Raw genomic sequence first — 22,732 nt, 5'->3', positions numbered from 1 at the left:
ATATAGCTTAGGTAATTTTTAGAAAGTCCTCTTGAAAACAATAATGTTTTGGCATACTTCTCCCAACAAAAAAATTTTGAATGCTAGGAACAACAATCTACAAAAAACATACAACTGCACACCTATCCAAATAAACAATCGTCAAGTATTCTTCAAAGGTCTACATAACAGGTGTTTTTCCACCAGGCAGTTTCACTGTTGATGCTAACTAAGCCTAAAAATAGAGACCTAGAGAAGATCAGTGCCCAAGTAAGTTGTGATGCTCAGATTTGTATGCAAAGTTTCTATATCTGGGTTTGTTATATCTATTTGGTTTCTGCCTAAAAATGCTTAGACATTTGCTAACAAGCTACTATACCTTTTCAGTAGGGCACTGGCTGGTGAGTACAGCTGCGCTGATGTGGCAATAGTGATAGCTTAGACATTACTATGGCCACTTTATTTCATTACGTTTCTTGAAGACACAACTACAGTCTTAAAAATCACAAGGTGTGCAAAAAAGGGAGGGAGAGGCTTAGTATAAAACCAACAGCAGCACTGTCAAATACTCGGAGTACACTACTGGGCCAAGTCATTTTATCTCCCCATATACAGGAGGCACAGGTCATAATTTTGGGTGAATGGAACAGCCACTAGGAGATCGATCATTGGTACAAAAGAACATTCCACAGCACTTTAATACAGCATTTACAGTATAAGGTCTATTTTTTGGGGAATTGAGGCTTAACATTCCTGCTCAGCATTAGCTAACTCCATTCTTGACAGCTATAAATAAGTATTACAAACTTTCAATTGCCGTGTTCAGCACATCTTTGATTCATATAAATTGGTTCCAACCTTACATTTAACACAGCCTCTCTCCACTGCAAAATCAGTGAGAAACTCAACAATAATGGTTTGGAAGTCTCCATTGTCCAAAAAAAAAAAAAAAAAAAAAAAGTATATGTTTATAATGTTCATCAAACTAATTATTATGTTTACAAGACAAGTATGGGTGGCATGTTGGAACACTTTATTGAATAAGACACCACCATCCTAAATATGTTAGAGCTTTAAGGTATTTAAGTGCACTTACCTTTTGTGCATTTTCCCCATCTTCAATTGCAAAATCTAGTCTGGACTGCCTGGGGTTGATCAAGTCTTTTAGTGTTAAACAATTTACCTCCATCTGTAAAGCACAATTATGATTTTACAATTGGATGTTTTCTCCTCCAACAAAAATATCTATCCCTTGCACGTGAACATGAACTTCCCTTCCCTAAACTCATCCTGGGAATTTCCAGGAATGTAGCCACCCCCCAACTCTAAAACACACATGAAATGAACACGAACACTTAAAGTGTGCTTGGAAATTACTAAAAACCTGTGAAGAAAAAGAAATAGACAAAAACGGTAAATTTTTTATGAAGAGCAACACCACAAAACAAAGTTACCAAGTCAGGAGAGTGGAGGGCAAATCTGTCAGAAAGTACAGGGTCTCCTGGGTCAGTTAATTTTGGCGCAAAGAACTGGGAGGAATTCGGCTTTGAGGGGGTTTTGAGGCGGGGGGGGGGGGCGGGGGGGAACGGGAGGGAAGGAAATCTGATCGCCAGACCAAACCCACTCAGCTTTTAGCGCAGCCCCTTCCCAGGCCTCCAAGCGGACCCCAAGGATAAAGTCTTCCAATGAACCCCTCAGATCTTGAGGAAAGACAAGTCTCTTCTACTGCTCCACGGGAGGCAGAGCTGGAACCAGGACACCCCACGCACGCCTGGTCCAGCGGCAGAAATGCCTCGATCCCCGCCAGCAGGAGAGAGGGGTGGCAGGCTGGCAGCCTGGGCGGGGGTGTCCCCTTTCCCCCCAATTCCCGCCTCCTCGCAGCGCTTAGGGCCGCACGCTACTTACTCCCACTTTGAGGAGGCTTCCTGCCTCTGGGGACCTCCACGACCCCCACACCGGCGCGGGACCAGCGGGACGAGGCGATCAGCAGGCGGGCGGCGACATCGGGCGGGGAAAGTGAGGCGCGCCGATCCCCGCTCCGAGTGCCCTGAGCTGGCTGGGACCCCGCGGTGTCCGGGCAGCGCCAGCGCTCCAGCCCTGGATCGCAGTCCCCGCTAAAACACCTCCTCTGGCGCCTTGAGACCGAATTTGAGAATCCACCAATCAGCGGAGGCTGGCGGGGCGGTCCCGGCCAATCACGTGGCGGCACGGCCCGGGCTCGCCGCCCCTCGGAGTCTTGGCGCTCCGAGCCGCGCGTTTGGCTCTCACCCGCCCAATTGTTGCCGCCTCAGCCCCCTCCCCCTTCCGGGTACCTGGAAACCTCGGGCCCGGGAGCCAATTCCTGCCGGGGACGCGGGCCCGGGCGGCCGCGGGAAGCCAAGGTGGGGGCGGCGCGGGGCGGCGGGAGAAGGAGGAGGAGGGCTCTTTTGTTATGCGTAAAAGGCCCGCTCCGGTCCCCTCGGCTTGCCGCGCTGGGAGACCGCGGGCACAGCCAGGGGTGGGGAAAGCAGATGGAGTTTGGAAAGAAACGATGTTCGCACTCTGGACGCCGCTGCCGCCACCCCCTCCCCCCTGCAACCTGCGCGGAAGCGAAGTTGTCCAGGCTTGTTGGGGCAAACTTCCTAACACCGCACGCTGGTGTGACACGTGAACCATGGTTACCACTCTGTGCTGCGAGCAGATGGCACGCCAGTTAGTCCTGGAAACTAGACTGCAAGCAGAGCCAGCTGCTTTTTTCTTTTCTTTCTTTTCTTCCTTTTCCTTTCCTTTCCTTTCTTTTCTTTTTTGTAATTCCAGAAAAGTTTTTTTGGTGGTGTGCCTTTTTGAGAACATCGCCCATAATTAAGGGCAAAAAGCCTTATTAAATAATTCTTAGCGACATGCAGCAGCATTCTGGCACGTAGTCGAGAAAATTTCCTCAACATTACTGATTTGTATTAAATGTTTCACTTCCTTCAACTTTAGTTTCTTATTTGAAATATGAATATTGATAGAGACAGCTCTGTGTGTGTGTGTGTGTGTATACACGTGCGCGTGCGGTGTGTATTTTAGTAGACTATTGCTTAGAACAGTTTTACATTTATAGGAAGATTGAGAAGATAGGATGCAGACTGCCCCTACATCTGGCACCCAATTTTACCTGTTTATTAACACCTTATATTTGTGTTGTACTTTTGTTGGAATTAATGAACCAATAATGATATGTTATTCTTTAACTGAAGTCATTATTCAGATTTCCTTACATTTTTCCTAATGTTTTTCTCTTCCAGGATACTACATTTAGTGCTCATGTCTCCCTAAGCTCCTTGTGGCTGTGACAATTTTTCATACTTTCCTCGTTTTTGCTGTCCTCCATGGTTTTGAGGAATACTGGTAAGTCATTTTGTAGGATGTCCTGCTATTGGGATTTTGAGACAGCCTTTTTAAAGCATGTCTACAGACATTGCCCTACAAGTCATGTACTTTACAGAAGGGATATTATTCTTCTTATCCTTTCTGTAACTAGTGCTCTGAGATCCACTCCTCACCTCCCAGAATTTAAGTGCACTGTCTGCAGAATTTAGAATGCTCAATCAAGTCCTTCACTTTGTACTCTGTTTAGGCTGCTGATAAATATAGCCTAAAAATCACTGTTAGATCATACTCAAAGGACAAGCATGGAAACATTAAACATATAGAAAAATAACAACAGTAATTTGACATTTTTATATTAGAAATGACATTTTGAACTGAAATTTATCTTATAGGTAGAAGCATGAGGAGAAAGTATAAAGAATAAAACAAATTTATTAAATTTTGTACTTCTGTAGAAGCAGAACATTGGATTAAGAAATTTTTTTTCCCCCAACTGTATTAATTTCCTGTAGCTGCTGTGACAAATCACCACAGACTTTGATTTAGAATAATAGAGATTTATTCTTTCACAGTTCTGGAGGCCAGAAGTCGAAATTCAAGGTGTTGGCTGAACCACATTCCCTCTGGGGCTCTAGAGGAGAATCTGTTCTTTGCCTCTTCCCGTCTTCTGGTGGCAATCCTTGATGTATGGCTGGCTCACTCAGATCTCTGCCTCAGTGGTCACATTGCCTGGTCCCTTTCTGTCTGTTACCTCCCTTGTGTATCTCTTACAAGGACAGTTTTTACTGAATGTAGTTTCCACTTGTATAATTCCGGATGGTTTCATCTTAAGATCCTTAACTCAATTACCTCTGCAAAGACCTTTTTTCCAAATACGGTGACAGCCATGGGTTCCAGGGATTAGAACATGGATATTCCTTTTTGGGACCACTATTCGCTTTTTAGACCCACATTCAAATTATTAAAGTTTGTTCATTTCTTTGGTATTTCAGAATGATAGTGGTTGTTATTTTGAGGATAGGCAGTTTTGTTACAGACCTTTCTAGCATTTTCAGAGTATTTTTTCTGTTTCATTTCAAATGTAGCCACTATTCAGAGCAAGAAAAACTTGTGATGTAGCTTCCGTTTGCTTAAAGTAAGAGTGATCTTAAATTTGGAGGAAAACTGGAAAATGAGCATTTGTTGGGCAAATTCAGAGACATTACTCCAATACACTTATTTACTTTGATGCTTTCGAGCACCAGATTTTGTAGATAAACTGTCAATCTCTCAGTTATTCAGTTGACAGTGATGGTGAGTGGGAACTTGGGTGGAGCATCAAGAAGGATCCCTGCAGGCATGATCCCGGGGTCCCGGGATCCAGCCGGCATCGGCATCGGCATCGGGCTCTCTCCTCCGCAGGGAGTCTGCTTCTTCCTTTCTCTCTGCCTGCCTCTCTGCCTACTTGTGATTTCTGTCTGTCAAATAAATAAATAAAATCTTAAAAAAAAAAAAAAAAAGGAAGGATTCCTGCATATGGCTTCTCAGTGTAGCCTTATCTTCCTTCCTTATGGCCTGGTGGCTGAGGCAGTCGGACTTCTTTGGGGACTCAGGGCTCCAAAATGCGTTCCCAAGCCCACAAAGTGGAAATCGTATTGCCTCTTATGATGTAGCCTTTGAAAGAAGATAGCATCAATTCTGCTATATTTTTTGGACGAAACAGTCAAAGATCCACCCATATTTGTGAGGAAAGGACACACACACTACCTTTCTTTTCTTCTTCTTTTAGTTTCAAGCTTTTATTTAAATTCTAGTTGGTTAACATATCTGATAATACTGGTTTCAGAGGCAGAATTTAGTGATTTATCACTTACCTACAACACCCATTTAGCCCATCCCTCACCCACCTCCCCTCCAGCAACCCTCAGATTGTACTGTGTAGTTAATGGTCTCTTATTTTAGTTAGACCATTTAGACTATTAGTTAATAGTCTCTTTCTTTTTTCTTCCTTCCCCTGTGTTCATCTGTTTTGTTTCTTAAATTCCAGATGAGAGGAATCATATGGTATTTGTCTTTTTCTGTCTTATTTTGCTTAACATAACACACGCCAGCTCCCTCCACATTGTTGTAAATGGTGAGATGTCATTCTTTTCAATGAGTGAGTCATAATTTCATTTTACACACACACACACACACACACACACACACACACATCTTTACTCATTCATCAGCAGATGGACATTTGGGCTATTTCCATAGTTTGGCTGTTGTTGATAATGTTGCTATAAACATTGGGAGGCAGATACCCCTTCAGATCTGTATTTTTGTATCCTTTGTGTAAATACCCAGTAGTGCAATTGCTGGGTCATAGGGTAGCTCTATTTTTAACTTTTTGAGGAACCTCCATATTGTCTTCCAGAGTAGCTGCACAAGTTTGCATTCCCACCAACAGTTTAAGAGGGTTCCCTTTTCTCGGCATCCTTGCCAACATCTGTTGTTTCCTGTGTTGTTAATTTTAGCCATTTTGACAGGTGTGAGGACGTATCTCATTGTGGTTTTGATTCATATTTCCCTGATGATGAGTGATGTTGAGCATCTTTTCATGTGTCTGTTGTCATCTGGATGTCTTCTTTAGAAAAATGTCTATTCCTATCTTCTGCCCATTTCTTAACTGGATTATCTATTTTGGGGTGTTGAGTTTGATAAATTCTTTATAGATTTTGGATACTAACCCTTTATCAGATATGTCGTTTGCAAATATCTTCTGCCATTCCGTAGATTGCCTTTAGTTTTGTTGATTTTTTCCTTCGCTGTACAGAAGCTTTTTATCTTGATGAAGTCCCAGTAATTTATTTTTGCTTTTGTTTCCCTTGCCTCAGGTGAGGTGTGTCTGGTAAGAAGTTGCAATGGTGAGATTAAAGAGGTTGCTGCCTGTGCTCTCTAGGGTTTTGATGGTTTCCTGTCTCACATTCAGGTCTTTCATCCATTTTGAATTTATTTTGACAGACCTTACTTTTTGGTGGAAGAAATGTCAAACACTTTGGTGCCATATTTTAAAATTGCCACACCAGGTTTCATGCTGATTTTGCGATTCTACTTCTATAAGCTCTGCCTGGAAGGTCATTGACTTTGCAACAGTATTGCACTACACACATGGCCATAGTCCTCAGGGCTCCACATTGTATGAGGCCTGTGGTTCTCAACTCTGTCTGTGCTTCAGAATCCCTTGGGGAGATTTTTAAAAATACCAGTACCTGAATCCCATACCCAGAGACTTCCAGTTTACCTGCTCTGGAGTTGCGCTTGGGTATTTCTTACCCAATGTCTAGTGTCTTTTTCTTTACCATCATGCTGGTTGTATGCTTATTCATCAGTGTTTTTGAATGCTTCTGAATCCATGGTTTCAGAAATCGAGCCTTCGGTGCCATCAGTGAAGATTTGGGTGGGTGCAGAGTTGCAGACGGCTGGCTCTTACTTGTTTGTGGCTGTGTCACTGCTTATTGGAAGGGGTTGAGGTGGTCAGTGAGAATTCACGGGTGAGGTAAAAGTTTACCAGAAGAAGGAAGAGCGAGAGCTGTGATCTAGAGAATATACACAGATGACCATGTGACCTTCCTCTGTGCAAAAGATTTGCTCCATAGCCTCTCAAACTTGCAAATGGTCTTTTATCCTTTTGGGGTTCCAAATCCCAAGATTTATTATACTTCATTCATGTCGTCAGTCTGAGCCATCCAGTTACTATTTCAGCTTCCTCAGATGTTGTCCTTTTCTTCCACTCCCGCAGGTACCATCATCTCGGTGGAGCATCTGTTCTCAAAAGTGTAGGCACAGAGGGAATGACATCCTGATTTTTCTCTGCACGGGCGACAGAAGGACCTTGGCTTCACATCCTGGCAATTCTCAGGTCTCTTTGAGTAGATCAGTTTAACAGTTCTTAAACTGAGGACTCTCATTTAAAATGGCCTTTGTCTTCACCCATTCAGGGGCCTGGGAATGTGATACATTTGTTTCTCTAACTGCTAGCAAGTTCAGAGAAGACAGACAGTTTATTCTTGGCTGACTATAAGCAATGTCAGGAGAGTAAGTCCATGATTGGTTCATACTGATAGCCTTAGTAACAAAACTTAAAAAAAAAAAAAAATCATTGTAATACCGAAGGGCAGTTATGGCTCCCTTCTCAAATTGCATCCAGATGTCCAGCTGTTCTAAGAGAGGTGCTTAAACTGTGATTTCATGTCCCATAGGGAACAGAGGAATTCATTCTTTATCTTTACAGACTCCTTATCATCTTTAGCACTGTGGAGCAAGATTATTTTCCTTCGTGATCATGTAATTTGTGTTCTCACTGAACGAAAAGTTAGCATCCTTGGTGAGCATGTGTGGAACGTGTGTCACTGTGTGTGCATGTTGAAGGCCAGGATGTGGAGAAGGGGTTGTGCTGTAACAAACATTCTAGACCACAATAGCTAGGGTTAATTTTGAGCTGGACAAGGTGTTTCTGGGAATGTGATAGTGGAGACTATAAAATGGGGCCTCCCTTTATATGGTGCCATATTTATACCGTTGTAGTGGTTTGGAGGGATCGCAGTGAGCGGGACAGTAAAAATGGGAATTGACCAGTGCCCTGGAATTGAGATTGTGGAGAAGATGAGGTACAAGCTGGCCAGCACTTGATGGGTAACCTTGAACAAAAGTTTTGCATACCTAGGCCCCAGGTTTTTCTTTAAAGTGATAGGGCTGGCACTATTGATTTCAACTCTTGACTTTGGCCCAGAGCATCATCTCAGGGTCCTGGGATCGAGCTCTGTGCCAGACTCTGTGCTCAGTCGGGAGTCTGCTTGAGGATTCTCTCTCCCTCTGCCCTCTCTCTGCTCATGTGCACTCTCTGTCTCTCTCTCTCAAATAAATAAATCTTTTTAAAAATAAAAATAAAGGGGTAGGGTTGATTTGGAAGTCCTCCAAACCTGCCAGTTCATTCTAAATACTTATTTGACACTTAGGTTATCATCTTAAAACCATATGGTAATAAGTCCTTATCACTTAGTATGGATATATAAGGATACTGCTGAAATCATTTTTTATTTCTATACTTGGTGAAACTGACTACATCTCTACTTATTACATTATGTGATGTACATACATTAATAAGGAGAATGTTAGAAAATATCAGGCCGAAGACTAATCTTTGTGACCTTTATTCTTCTAAGCTTAGAATTAGATGGTTGGATGTACTTTTTATACCTATCTAATAGCATGATATTCATAGCATTTACTCATTGTAATCCTTTGCAGGACCACATGAAGATGTTTTCATTGTGCACTAGAAAGAGGAGGTTGGGGTTGGAAGTGGTGGAAAGAAGACTTCAGGTTAGCAGCTCAGGACTAGAATCTTTTGTTTAAATACTAGAGATATTGCCTTTCCTAACCCAAAGCCACCTTATCACATGCAAGGACTTCCACCTTGAAAAAACTAGAGAAGTAGAGCCAACTGGAACCCAAATGGAGATGTATTAGCCCAGGCCTCCTCTTGACAACCAAAGGGAAGTACAGAGGTAAAGAAGTTCAAGTACAGAGCTAAAGGTATTGTCTACCAGAAGTCCCTGTTAAAATGCCAACTGTTCCTGGAGAGAGTAATCATTTAGCCAACATTGCGCACATAGCACAGTAAGACATCTTTCGTCAGCCCACCCCCGGGGATGAAAATAGGGGTAATTTCTCTGTAATACTTCACATAATACATTGGACTTTCTTTCTAGCCTTGTTTAGAGACTCACCCCTACCTCCCCAGTGAATGCTGGGAGTCCCTGGTCCTACATGCCCTCAAAGAGGTCCTTTCCATCTTGTCTGATGGGAAGATCATATGTTGGTTTCTTTCTGCCCCTACAAGTGATGTGGGACAGCAGGGGTCTCCAGGGAGGGTGGCTACATCCAGACAGCAAAGCTATTGGCATTTCAGGTCTGTGAGACTCTGTGAGGCCATTGTGCCCCCATCAAGGGTGACAGCTGCCACTGCTGGCATCGCATGAGTCCAGCACTGGATCTTCACTGCTTTTAGGACTGGCCTTGCTACCGCTGCTGCTTCTGTGAGATGATATTCCCATGGAGTACGGGAGATGGCCTTGGGGTCCTCACACACCCTCCTCCCACCCCCCAGCAAGTCGTATGAGGCCAGCGCCTCTCTGTGCTTAAATAGGGAGTCTGAGAACAGTCTTTGTTGGTAGTTATTTTTTTTACCTTCTTACCCCTTTCTAAGCATGGGGCCTGGGCTGGTGGCCAAGCTGGACTGTAGACACTATATTCTTCTAATTGCTTCCCTCTCAATAGCAGAGACATCATGATTGGACCAAAGTTTGGTCTTTTTCCATAGGTATTTCCCAAGATGCTCCTCTCTACTGCTTTGGTCACAAACTAGCATGGCTGCTTCTTAGGCATATGCACTAACGGCCTCATAGCTCTCAGATAAGTATATCAGTGTGGCTGTAGAGAATAGGACCCTGAAGGCATCAGCCCCAAGAAGAAAGAGCTCAGGGTGCCATAGTTGAGTGCTGCAGATGTGAGCAGAATGTGATAACACTGGGGTGGCAGTTGGTCCTTCTTCCTGGAGGAAGCCTTGAATGGGAGGTGACAAGGTAGGAGGAAAGAGTCTCCTCATAAAAGGAGAAGGATTCAGAAGGTAGTGTGGACAATAGCAGCCTTCCTGACCAACTTAATAAAATCATTCAGGATCCCTAGATTATTATTCTTCTCAAAGATTTAAAAGATATGAATAAAATCTTCACTGGTTATCGAGAGCATGCCTAGCAAATAAATTGTTGCTTCTGAGATGGTAGAACAGAGACTTTTGTCTCTTTTTTATATTCAGCTGCACACATGTATGAAGAATGATACCATATCGCACAGGAACCTACAAGTCCCTAAGAATTAGGGCATACTCTTTTGATCTACATTTTAGATTTTATTTATTTATTTGACAGAGAGATCATAAGTAGGCAGAGAGGCAGACGGAGAGAGAGGAGGAAGCAGGCCTCCTGCTGAGCAGAGCCTGATGTGGGGCTTGAAGGACCTTGGGATCATGACCTGAGCTGAAGGCAGAGGCTTTAACCCACTGAGCCACCCAGGTGCCCCTGATCTCCATTTTAAAGATGAACTTACTTTAAATAAGTTTTCTTTCTCCCTTCTCCAGATGTTGTCTGTTATAAAAGGCCCATCAAAAATCATTGTGTTTTGGCCAAAAGAATACCAAAAAAATTATGTTTCTTCTGTTTAATGTTATTTTTAAAAGTTGTAGTTCCTTATCCACAAGAAAGCATGATTTCCTTTATTTTATCTTATATTTTACATAGAAGTGAAGTGACAATATTTTTCTACCCTTATGTGTTCTTTTTTTTGCAAATAATATCTAATATTTTGTTGCATTTATTTTTCCCCCTTAGGCCTACACCAGTATAGTACAATGGTCTCGTATCCTGTGTATCCTGTGTGTGTGTGTGTGTGTGTGCACGCGCGCTCGTGCGCACGCATGCACGTGTATGTGTAAAATCCTGTTTATTTCAGTTATTCAACGTTTTTTTTGGCTGATGAAATTAAATTTTGTCTATCCTTTTGATTCAAGGAGGATCTCTTCCTATTTTCACACCCAGTTTTACTGGGTTTCTTTTTGTTTAACTACCTTCCCACATGGCCACTTCTGTCTTCTTAAGCTCGCTAAAATTTACCCTGGAGGGGTGCCTGGGTGGTTTAGTGGGTTAAAGCCTCTGCCTTCGGCTCAGGTCATGATCCCAGGGTCCTGGGATCGAGCCCCGCATCGGGCTCTGCTCAGCAGGGAGCCTGCTTCCCTTCCTCTCTCTCTCTCTGCCTGATTCTCTGCCTGCTTGTGATCTGTCAGTCAAATAAATAAACAAAATCTTTTAAAAAAAAAAATTCACCCTGGAAATGTGTTTTTCCATTTTCATGATTTCTTTACTTGTCTCATGGTTGTTAAATATTTTATTGATGTTTGCAATTACAGGGCATGATGCTGGAGTATCCACTTAGGGTAATTAGTATTTGCTCTTTTCCTCAACTTTCTGTAATCTTGTAATATTTTTTGAATAATGAAAAATTTCAACAAGATTTCACCTAGTCAGTGTCAGTGTAAACCAAGCAAAATTGCTAGTTGAGGAAAAACACAGTTATATAAATGATTTACCTACCCCACCCCCACCCCCACCCCCACCCCCAGTGACTCCTCTATAGGAGGAAAACAATTACAAGCTCTGCTGAAGCCTAACGGGGACATGTGAAGGGAAGAAAAGCAGACGATAGTGCTGGTGGGGAATACCACATGTTGCAACTATCAGGCTCAAATTAAACATGTAAAAGCAAGAGATGAATTAAAATCTGCACACTAGTAAAAATAGTCTTGCGTTCACTATTCTCTGATGATTCTCTTGTTCAACATGCAATGAGAAAGTAAGAGAAAGAAATCTCCGTGTAGCCTGAGGGGAAGCTTCACTGAATTTCATGGTGATTAAGCTGACATCTTTGTAGTTTTCCTATTTAAAAAGGTGGCCGATGTTTGCTTGTTTGCTTTAGAACAGTCACATTTGACTGTTAGAACGAAGCCAAAGCAGCCTGGTCTCTGAGGCCAGTGACAATCTCATGATTAATATAAAAGGTGGCATGGAAGATGCATGTAGGTTAATAGCATTAAATCTCAGGGAGGAGTTCTTTAAGGGCTGGGACTCAGAAGGCATTCATAAAACCTTCAGGTAGTTTCATTAACATTTTACACATTAGTTATTAATACCCATACCAAGACAATAGCACTATTCCCTTTTCACTGCAGAGGACACCAAGCACTTTGTGAGCTGCTGGGAACCAATTTCTACTCTTTTTTTTTTTTTTTTTTTAAGATTTTATCCATTTATTTGACAGAGATCACAAGTAGGCAGAGAGAGGGGGGGAGAGAGAGAGAGAGGAGAGAGAGGGGAGGAAGCAGGCTCCCTGACAGGCAGAGAGCCGGATGTGGGGCTCAATCCCAGGACCCTGAGATCATGACCTGAGCTGAAAGCAGAGGCTTTAACCCACTGAGCCACCCAGGCGCCCCATTTCTACTCTTGGTGCACATATAGTTCTCTAATCTGAGCCACCCAGAAGCATAATGCCATGTGTGCCTGAATTTCAGACATACACCCTAAACATACTTTCAGAATCTAAACACCGACTACCACCACCACCACAACCTCCCAATTCCAAACTGCCTCTGGGTCTCCCCTGGATTGTTTTCATAGTCTCCAAGCTGATTTCTCTGTTGTTCCCCTGTGATTTGTTCCTAAGCACCAGCTACAGTGATCCAAATTAAAATGTCAGGTCATGTCCTCCTCTCTCTCCCAAAACTTACAACGGCTTTCCAACCCATTCAGAGTAAAAGCTAAAGTCCTTACAGTGGCATACAAGGTTTTAAGGACCTTTTTACAACTCTGATCTTATCACCTTCAATTTTTCCAATGTTTTCTTCAGCCACACTCAGCTCCTAGCTAATCCTTAAACACAGTTGGTATTCTCCTGCCCAAGGGCCATGCATTTACTGACCTGTTTCCCTCTGCCTAGAGATGTATTGCTCTCTCCTTCACCTCTTTCAGGGGCACATTAATTCAATTAATGTGAGCTTCTGTAGCAAAGAAACTTTTTAATTCCAGTGATGTCTTAAAACAGATGTCAGTCTCTCACTCATGGAATAATCTGATGATGGTGTTCCTGGATGCCAGGTAGATTTCCTGTTTGTGGTAACTGTGGGATCCAGGCTCCTTCCATCTTTGTGTGCTGTCTTCAGACAGTCCACTGAGACCTCTGTTTTTAGCTGTTGGAAGGAGAGACGGACAGTAGACAAAGCACATAGCCCTTTTACTCACTTTCTCTGAAGAGCAGGTGGTTACACGGATACGCCAGATTTCGAGGAGCTGTGATCACAATCACTGGTTCTGTAGCATATCCCAGTGAGAACCAAACACTAGGGAAGGGAGTACAAACTCATGAGGCAGTTAGCTATTTCTGCCACAGATTGGCCTCTGGCCACGGATTATCTATGTGGCCTCCTTCCTAAAGGAGACAACACGAAGTTCCACCCAGGTATCACGTCCAGGATAAGGTCTAGGTGCTCTGGGTCCTGCGTTCCTCTGGCTCAAAGACCTGTGAATTCAAAGGCAAACCTGCCCACCAACTCCATGACACGCCTCACATAAACATTAAGAGTCAAGAATATGAGAACAACAGAGACTCTTATTTGGAAAAGGGTAGACTGGGAAATCCATAACAGTAACTAGTCCATCACAATGGAGAATCTGACGGGTCAGGCGTTATAAAGGCTCCCTGCCTGGGAAGTGAAGGAGGTTCCTTCACTGGACTGTGGTTCTGGTTCATGGAGGAACTTGCTTGTACACTGTTTGCTGTGGTCCTTGGCTCTGCCCCCTGGGGTGTGCTTTCTTGTCCATTATCCTTTCTGGCGCTGTCTGAGATCAGCAGTAAGGAATCTGACTTCCTTGGAGCGTGCACAACTTACAAAGCCTGCATCCTGCTGTTGGGTATTTGAGGTCCCTGGGAGGATGTTTCAGTCACAGGCTTTTTAAGCTCAAATCACCTTGCTTTGGAAACATTATTCCCTTGATTTCTTTGGAAATATTATTCCCATGATTTCTAGTCAGTTCCATGTGCCAGTAACCACATCCAAAGTTCTTTCTTAAAAATTACTCTTAAGCTTGCTCTATTTTTCTTCCCCTCGTTGCCTCTATACTTATTTCTCTCTTAACATAACGGGGCTAACTTGAGGGCCTTGAAGCAAGAGGCTTGGTGGGAAGAGAATATGTTAGCACAATTTGTGTTTTAGCCCTGCAAAACTGTGCTTAACCAAAATAATTTAATGGGTACTTTTGCTCATTTCAGATGTTATCTCCTACTGGTTGGTATCTCCTACTGGTAGGTATCAGTCTGCTTTCCAAACCCACAAGGCTCCAAACTCACCTTAATGTCTAGGTTCTCTTCATTCTCTTTCATTTCTGCTTGCAAAACCAGCTGGTTCTTTCCTGAACACTTTCTTACTTGTCCTCTGTTCAGTGCAGAGAGGAGCCTGAGGTATCTTTTATGAACTGAATTGTGTCCCTCAAATTCAGTGTGACTTTATGTGGACACAGGGACCGTAAGGAGGTAATTAAGGTAAAATGAGAAAATAATGGTGGGAACCCAATCCAATAGCACTAGGGTTCTTGTAAGAAAAGGAAGAGATACGAGGAGCACACATATATGGAAGAGAAGACCTCGTGAGGACACAAAGAAGGCAGCTCTCTGAAAGCCAAGGAGTAGGTTCTTACCAGAAACCAACCCTGCTGGGGTTGATCTTGGACTTCCAGCCACAAGAACTGTGAGAAAATTGATTTCTGTTATGAGAGCCACCATGTCTGTTGTATTTTTTATTGGCAGCCCGAGCAGACTACCACAGCGTCTGTTGGCATTCTTGTTCTTTTCAGTGACTATAATGCTACAGGGTCACTGCTTTTCACAAGCATATAACATGAGTCTCTGATTTCCAGCTTCTAATGTCTCTTTTGTGCTACGTCTTACTTGACTGATAAGCCAATGCTCTATATTTCAGTTTTTTATGTTCTATACCACTTCAAAGAATCCATTTCTGCAACCAGTGAATCTCAAACCTTTGGAAGATGCACACAAAGGAAGTTTATTTTTCCCTCACGTGATGATACAAGTGGGTGTTCCTGATTGATGGGTGGCAGTCCCCCGTATGGAGAGTCAGGGACCCACCTCTTTTCATCTATGGCTCTACCATTGTCTAGACTTCCACTGTCCAATGTGGTGCCCCATGTGGCTACTGAGGACTTGAAAAATGGCTAATAGTGCTGTAAGTGTAAAACATACAATGGATTTTCAAAGAAAAAAAATATAAAGGACCTCATTAATATTTTTTATCTTGGATATATGTTGAAAAAATTGTTGGAAATATTGGGTTCAAAAATGCATCATTAAAATGAATTTACCCTTTAAAAAAAACATGTATTATTATTATAGCTATTGGAAAATTAAAAATAACATAAATAGTTCACATTATATTTCTCTTGGGCAGCACTATTTGAAGCCTCAGAGTCCTCTGCTTCCATTGGCAGAAAAGGGAAGAGCCAGTGGAGAAGCCATATCGGATTCATAAAACCCTGGCTCAGAGGTAAGAGAAAGCATGTCTACTCAAATTCCAGTGGTGAGAATCACTTATGCAGCTATATCTAGATACCAGGAGGGCTGGGAAATATAGTCCTGACTCAGAGACTCCCTCCCCACAGCAATTCTCTAAGAAAGGGAGTGTAGAGTTAGGGGAGGTCTTTGCTCAAACATGACCTCCTTGAGTAAGTCTGCAACCACCCAGCCCCTTTCCCTAGCATCCCCCATCTTCTTTCCCTGTTTTGCTTTTCTCTAGGACACTTTCACTGTTTGGCTTAGTACATGTTTTAGTTGCTCATTTCCTTTCTTCCTGAGTATGTGTGAACTCCTTCATGGAATTTTTTTTTTCATTTTTTTATTGTAAAAAATATACATAAAATTTATTATCTTAACCATCTTTTTTTTTTCTTAACCTTTTTTAAATGTACTGTTCAGTGGTGTTAAGAACATTCATGTTGTACAACCATCACTACCATCCATCTCCAGAATTCTTCATCCTGTAAAATCGAAACTCTATTACCATTAAATGCTAACTCCCCATTCTGCCCCCTTCTTCCAGGCCCTGGGAACCACCAAACTTTCTGTCTCTATGATTTTAACACCTTTAAAGACCTCATATGAGGAGAGTCATATAGTTTCTTTTTGTGACTGGCTTATTTCACTTAGCATAAAGTCCTAAAGATTTATCTGGGTTATAGCATGTGTCAGAATTTCATTCCTTTTGGAGGCTGAGTAACATTCCAGTGTAAGTATATTATCACATTTTGCTTATCTACTCATCTTTCTATGGACACTTGCATTGCTTCCATGGTTTGGCTAATTTAAATAATGCTGCTAAAAACATGAGTGCAGAAATATCTCCTCAAGACTGATTTCAGGGCACCTGGTTGGCTCAGTTGGTTAAGTGTTTGCCTTCGGCTCAGGTCATGATCCCAGGGTGCTGGGATCAAGCCCTGTATCAGGTTCCCTGCTCAGCAGGGAGTCTGCTTCTCCCTCCGCCCCTCCCCTGCTCGTGTTTTCTCTCTTTCTCTCTCTCTCTCAAATAGATAAATAAAATCTTAAGGGGGAAAAAAAAAAGACTGATTTCATTTCTTTTGAGGCTGCACCCAAAAGTGGAGTTGGTGGGTCCTGTGGTGGTCCTTTTTTTTTAAATGGTAGTTCTATTTTTAATTTTCAAGGAACCACAATCCTGCAATCCACAATGGTTGCACAATTTTACATTCCTACCTACAGTGCACAAGGGTTCCCACTTCTCTACATCCTTATCAACACTTGTTATTTTCTGTTGTTGTTGTTTTTTTAATTATAGCCATCCTGATGAATGTGAGGTGGTGGCTTGTGGTTTTGATTTGCATTTCCCTAATGATTAGTATCAACGAGCATTTTCCCATGTATTTGTATGTCTTCTTTGGAGATACCTGTTCAACTCTGACGGCATTCATTTTTGTCTTTGTGTTCAGTGCTGTGTCTCCAGGACCTGGAATTGGGCTGCCATGTGCTAGGCACTTGAGGACCAAATACTAACCAGTGAAGTGGTTGAGCCGTATCGGTCCACTGAGCCACAAGCAATGCATCAAAGAAAGAATTTAAGGTACTTTAAGATGGCATAGTTCAGAAACTGACTAGTATAGTCAAGGTAAATGATATATCATTTTTTATCAGTACACAGGTATGAACAAACCAGAGTTAGACATTATGGCAATGTCAACTTACATCACAGATTTTGAACTGGAGCTGAAATTTGTCACCCTTGTACTTTGTTTGCTTTGCACATTATTGAAAGTTTGAGTGGTTTTTTTTTTTTTTGAGAATTAAAAAATTTTTTTATTAACATATAATGTATTACCTGTTTCAGGGGTACAGGTCTGTGATTCATCAGTCTTAACACAGTTCACAGCACTCACCATGGGAGGATTTTAAATTTTTGTTTCTTTATTTTTATGTAGTGGCTAACTTTAAAGAATCAGAGTATTTTTAAACTGAAAGATTTCCATCAAGATTTTACTTATTTAATCTCCTGTTTTTTAAGTTATATGCTCTATTTATACTCTTTTAATGGTTGTTATTTAATTTGTGTCATATCAGCTTACCAGTAATAATAATTATAATAATGATAATAAATACTTTGTGGGGTTAAAAAGGACCCCAGAACCTAATTCTGGACAATAAATCTATGTAAGTCAGGAAGGAGGCTATGAGTTAAGTTTCCAAATACTTTGTGTTATTTGGAGGGAGTTAAAATACTCACTGTAGACATGATTAGTTATAATGAATGCAAAATATTGTTTAAAAGTTAATAAAGAATAGATATGGAGTCTGTAATTTCTAATCAGTAGAAGGAAACAACCAAATAAGCAAGCAAACTGCAATTCCGTTCCTAGGTATATAGCTCAAATAATCGCAAGCAGAGGCTCAAGCAGTTATTTGTAGACCTTTGCTCATTACAGCATTATTCAGAATAGCCAGATGGTGGAAACAACCCAAATGTTCATAAACCGATTAAGTGGGTAAGTAAAATACAGTGTATAGATAATTGGAATATTATTAAGAAAAGTAGTTCTGCTTATGCTATCACATGGATGAACCTGGAAGATTTTTGGCTGAGTGAAATGAACCAGACACCAAAGGACAAAGATGGTATGATTCCTCTTATGTGAAATATCAAGAGTAGGTAAATTCATAGACACAGAAAATAGGGAAGTTTACCAGGGGCTGGAAGAAGGGAGGACTGAGGGAGTTACTGCTTAACAGTTACAGAGTTTCTGTTTCAGGTGACGGAAATAGATAATGGTGATGGTTGCACAACATTGTGAATGTAATTAATGTCACTGAATTGTACACTTAAAAGTGATTTAAAAGGCAAACTTGTGTTATGTATCTTTAACCCCCATATTTCTTAAAAATGATAGTAAACCAATAATTTGCCTGAAGAAGTAAAGAAACATACAAAAATACAACAAAGTAAGAAGCACAAGCAAGATGATAGAAACAAGTCCAGGTAATAAATAATATCTATAAACCTGCCGGAGTCATCAGCTAAAAGACAGAGACTATTAGATACAAACATGCAAACTCAATTTGCATGTTTGTAAGAGACACACCTGAAACATAAAGACTAATAAAGATTGAAAGTAAAAGAATAAAAATAATTTAAAAATGTATACTGGCCAAAATATGTTGGAGTCTGTGTCAATATTAAAGTAGAATAGGGACACCTGGGTGGCTCAGTTGGTTAAGCAGCTGCCTTCGGCTCACGTCATGATCCCAGCGTCCTGGGATCGAGTCCCACATCGGGCTCCTTGCTCGGCAGGGAGCCTGCTTCTCCCTCTGCCTCTGCCTGCCTCTCTGTCTGCCTGTGCACGCTCACTCTCTCTCCCTCTGTCTCTGACAAATAAATAAAAATCTTTTAAAAAAATAAATAAATAAAGTAGAATATAAGACAAAAAGTATTGTTAAAGATAGAGTCACACCATAATGATAATTTCAACGGGAAATTCTAACTTTACAGAACTCACTAACATACGTAAAATGCAGTATAAAATTCATAAAGTCTCAAAATATAGAGAGCCAAATTGATGTAATAACATAAAAGTGAACAAATGCAATATTTGAGTTGTAGACCAAAAGTGTAATGAATATATGGAAGACTTGAATTATATATTTAGCAACCTTGATTAATAGATACAGAGGGAACTTTGGTTTATAGAACCAGTGATTAAAGAATGTATATTCTTTTTGAGAACATAAGGAACAAACCAACCAACCTGATTATAGAGTAGGCCATAAACCAAGCCTCAACAGATTGCAAAACACAAGTATCATACAGCTCATATTTTCTGTCAACAATGCAATCTAGTATAAAATCAATAACAAAAATGTAAAGAGTGCAAACATAATGCATTTGAACATTTAAAAATATGTATTTCTAAGTAATTGTAAATCAAAAGAAATAATGATGATTAAATAGGCTCAGAACTCAATGGTAATGAAAACATTAATAAAACTTGAGGGATGAACAAGAGAGGTATTTAGAGGGAAATTTATAGTAATAAATGCTTTCTAAAGAAAAATAAAGGTTGAGGGTGCCTGGGTGGCTCAGTCATTAAATGGCCGCCTTCAGCTCAGGTCATGATCCCAATGTCCTGGGACCGAGGCCCACATCGGGCTCCCTGCTCAGCAAGAAGCCTGCTTCTCCCTCTCCTGCTCCCCCTGCTTGTGTTCCCTCTCTCTCTCTCCCTGTCTCTATCTGCCAAATAAATAAATAAATAATCTTTTTAAAAAAAGAAAAAAGGTTGAATATCAAGAAGGAAAGCACACAGTTTGAAAAAAAAAAAAAATGAAATAAAACCAAAGAAACAAACAAACAAAAAAATGTAAAAGTATAATAAAAGCAGAGGTTAATGTAAAAGAAAATAAAGATACACTAGGATAAACAAATCCTCAAGTTTCATGCCTAAGTATATATCTTATACAAGTCCCTACAAAGGTACACCAGATAAAAATAGACTTAAGTGACAGAAATGGATTGCTAAAATGGAAATTAAAATATAAGTAAGTGAAAGTCACAAATAATAAAAAAGAAAGATAAAATTTGAGCAATATTGTATCTTTTAAAAATTTTGAATTTATGATTAAAAGCCTTCCCACAAAGAAAACTGTAGTCTCAGATGGACTTCCTAGTGAATTTTATCAAAAATTTAAGAAAGAATCATACTGGTCATACATAAAAGCTTCCAGAAAATAGAAGAGATGGGAACACTTCCTGTGTCATTTTATGATGCCAGAATTTCCCTGAAAACAAAAGCATCAAAAGATAATGAAGTTAAAGGCCCAAATCCCTCAGGAACACAGAACAATTCTTGACAAAATATTAGTAAATCAAACCCAGCAATATAGAAATAGGATAATACCTCATGACCAAAGGAGATTTATCCCAGACATGCATGATTAGTTTAGCTTTCAACAATCAGTTAATGTAATTCACTGTATTAAAAGAATAATAAGAGTGGAAAATCAGATTATTACTGCCGTAGGTACAGTAAAAGTGCTACAGAATCAACACTTAATAATTAGTTTTAAAAATCCTGGCACTAGAAATAGAACACTTTTTTATCCTGATAAAGGGAGACTGAAGAACTTGCAACTACATTATGTTTACCAGTGAAAGACTGGATGCCTTCCCTCTAAGATTGGGAGCAGGCAAGGGTGTAGCTTTTACCACCTTTATTCACCATTTTCCTGGAGATCTTAGCTGTTGCAACAGGCAAGAGAAATAAATAACAGTTATATAGATTGGAGAAGAGAAACAAAGCTTTCTATTTGCAGAAAATATGATAGTATATTTAAAAAATCCTAATGAGTCTGCAAAAAAGCTACTAGAATAAGTGAAGTTAGCCAGATGGCATGACACAAATTCAATATACAAGACTCTATTGAATTTTTTATACGAGTAAGGAACAATTGGAAAAAAAACAAATACTATGTATATAGCACAAAAATAAAGTACATAAAAATAAATTTAACAAAATATATTTAATATTTGCACCTAAATCATTACCATTTATTGCTTAGGAAAATTAAAGATCTGAACAAATGGAGATGCATGTCAGGTTCATGTATATCATGGAGATGTGTATCAGGTTCATGGGTTGGGGGAATCAGAGCTATTACAATTTCAAGATTTTACAGATTGTTCTATTCAACATAATCCCAATCAGAATTACTGTGGCCTTTCTTTTGTACATATTGACAAATTTATTATCAAATTTCTATGGAATGCAGGAAATCTAGCATGTTGAATACAATCTTGAAAAATAATCAAGTTAAAAAACTTACACTGTCTAATTTCAAGATGCCATAAAGTTACAGAACCTTAGATATATCATGAATAATAGAATAAGAATAGTCAATGGAATAGAATAGAGCGTCTGGATATATGTACACAAATTAATTATAATTATATAGAAATATATAATTATATAGGAATTATATAGGAGTATATAATTACACAGACATGTAATTATGTAATTATAATATACACACAGATTGAATATAAATTGAGTTTTGATTATGATTTCAAGGTAATTCAATGGGTCTGTTGCTAATATTTCAACAGGTGGTATTGGAATAACAGGATATCCACAGGAATAAAATGAATCTCAGCATGTACTTCACATTATATACAAAGATCATCTTGAAATGGATCACAGCCCCAAATGTAAAAGCCAAAACTATAGAACTTTTCGAAGAAAGTAGAAGAGACAATCAGTATGACCTTGGAGTAGGCAATCGTTTCTTTGATAGTACAAACCATAAATTCTTTTTAAAAAGATAAATTGGACTTCATCAAAATTAAAACCTTTTATTCTTTCAAAGAAACCACTGAAGAAATGAAAGGCATACCACAGACTGGGAGAAATTGTTTTCAGTATTCATGAAAAAGGTAACTGTATCCAGAATATATAAAGAACTCTTCTAACTCGAAAACAGGAGGACAATCCAATAATAAAATGAGCAGAGGATTTGGACAGATAATTGGCAAAAAAAAAAAAAAAGATAGATAAATGGCCAATAAGATACATAAAAAGATGCTCAGCGTTATTAGTCATCAGGAAAATGCAAACTAAAACTACAGTGATAGATGACTTCTCACCCCCTAGAATGCCTTAAAAAAAAATGAAGATTAACAGTATCAAGTGTTGAAGATGGGAAACATCTGTAACTGATACATTGCTGGAAGGGGTGTCTGATAGTACACACACTTTGGAAAACAGTTTTACAGTTTAAGCATACAGTTGTCAAATCATCAGATAATTCCATGCATAGGTATTTACCTAAGATAAGTAGAAATATATGTCAACACAAAGCCTCACCCATGAAATTCATAGCAAATTTAGTCATAATACCACCAAACTGAAAACATCTCAAAGGTCCATCAGCAAGCGAGTGAATAAACAAACTGAGGTACGACTGTACGGTGAAATATTGCTCAATAATAAAGACAAAAGAACACACAATGACATGGAAAACTCTCAAAAATATATGCAGCAAAGAAGCCAAAGAAGCATATGTACTGTGTGATTCTATTGCTTGACATTCTAGAAAATACAAAACTAACCTACTGGGAGAGAGAGAGTAGATGAGTGATTTCCTAGGTCTAGGAATGAGGTAGGATTGACTGCAAAGAGACACTGAATATTTTTCTGGGTAAGGAATTGTT

The 22,732-nt window shown here is 40.1% G+C and overlaps 1 protein-coding gene and 1 long non-coding RNA gene across 3 annotated transcripts in view; one reads left to right on the top strand and one right to left on the bottom strand.

Annotated features, from left to right (window-relative positions):
* Positions 1–2,099, bottom strand: part of E2F7 (E2F transcription factor 7) — a 39,424-nt gene extending 37,325 nt beyond the window's left edge. The window contains exons 1-2 of one of the 2 annotated variants that reach the window (XM_032346930.1): positions 1,885–2,099; positions 1,076–1,168 (exon numbers count right to left, since the gene is read on the bottom strand). In XM_032346930.1, coding sequence (XP_032202821.1) covers positions 1,076–1,168 — 93 coding nt within the window. In that variant the 5' untranslated portion in view covers positions 1,885–2,099. Of the gene's footprint in view, positions 1–1,075; positions 1,169–1,433; positions 1,520–1,884 lie in introns of those variants that run through there. The other variant, XM_032346931.1, reaches the window with a different exon arrangement.
* A 124-nt stretch (positions 2,100–2,223) lies between these two features.
* Positions 2,224–22,732, top strand: part of LOC116593097 — a 62,064-nt gene continuing 41,555 nt past the window's right edge. The window contains exons 1-5 of the long non-coding RNA XR_004286743.1: positions 2,224–2,360; positions 3,249–3,351; positions 7,097–7,216; positions 15,425–15,520; positions 16,974–17,104. This is a non-coding gene — a long non-coding RNA (uncharacterized LOC116593097). The remainder of the gene's footprint in view (positions 2,361–3,248; positions 3,352–7,096; positions 7,217–15,424; positions 15,521–16,973; positions 17,105–22,732) is intronic.

The sequence above is a fragment of the Mustela erminea genome, chromosome 6, assembly GCF_009829155.1.
Source record: "Mustela erminea isolate mMusErm1 chromosome 6, mMusErm1.Pri, whole genome shotgun sequence".
In the NCBI taxonomy this organism is placed as follows: domain Eukaryota; kingdom Metazoa; phylum Chordata; class Mammalia; order Carnivora; family Mustelidae; genus Mustela; species Mustela erminea.
Note: the sequence above shows the minus strand (reverse complement) of the source record. Positions and strands in the feature narration are given on the sequence as shown.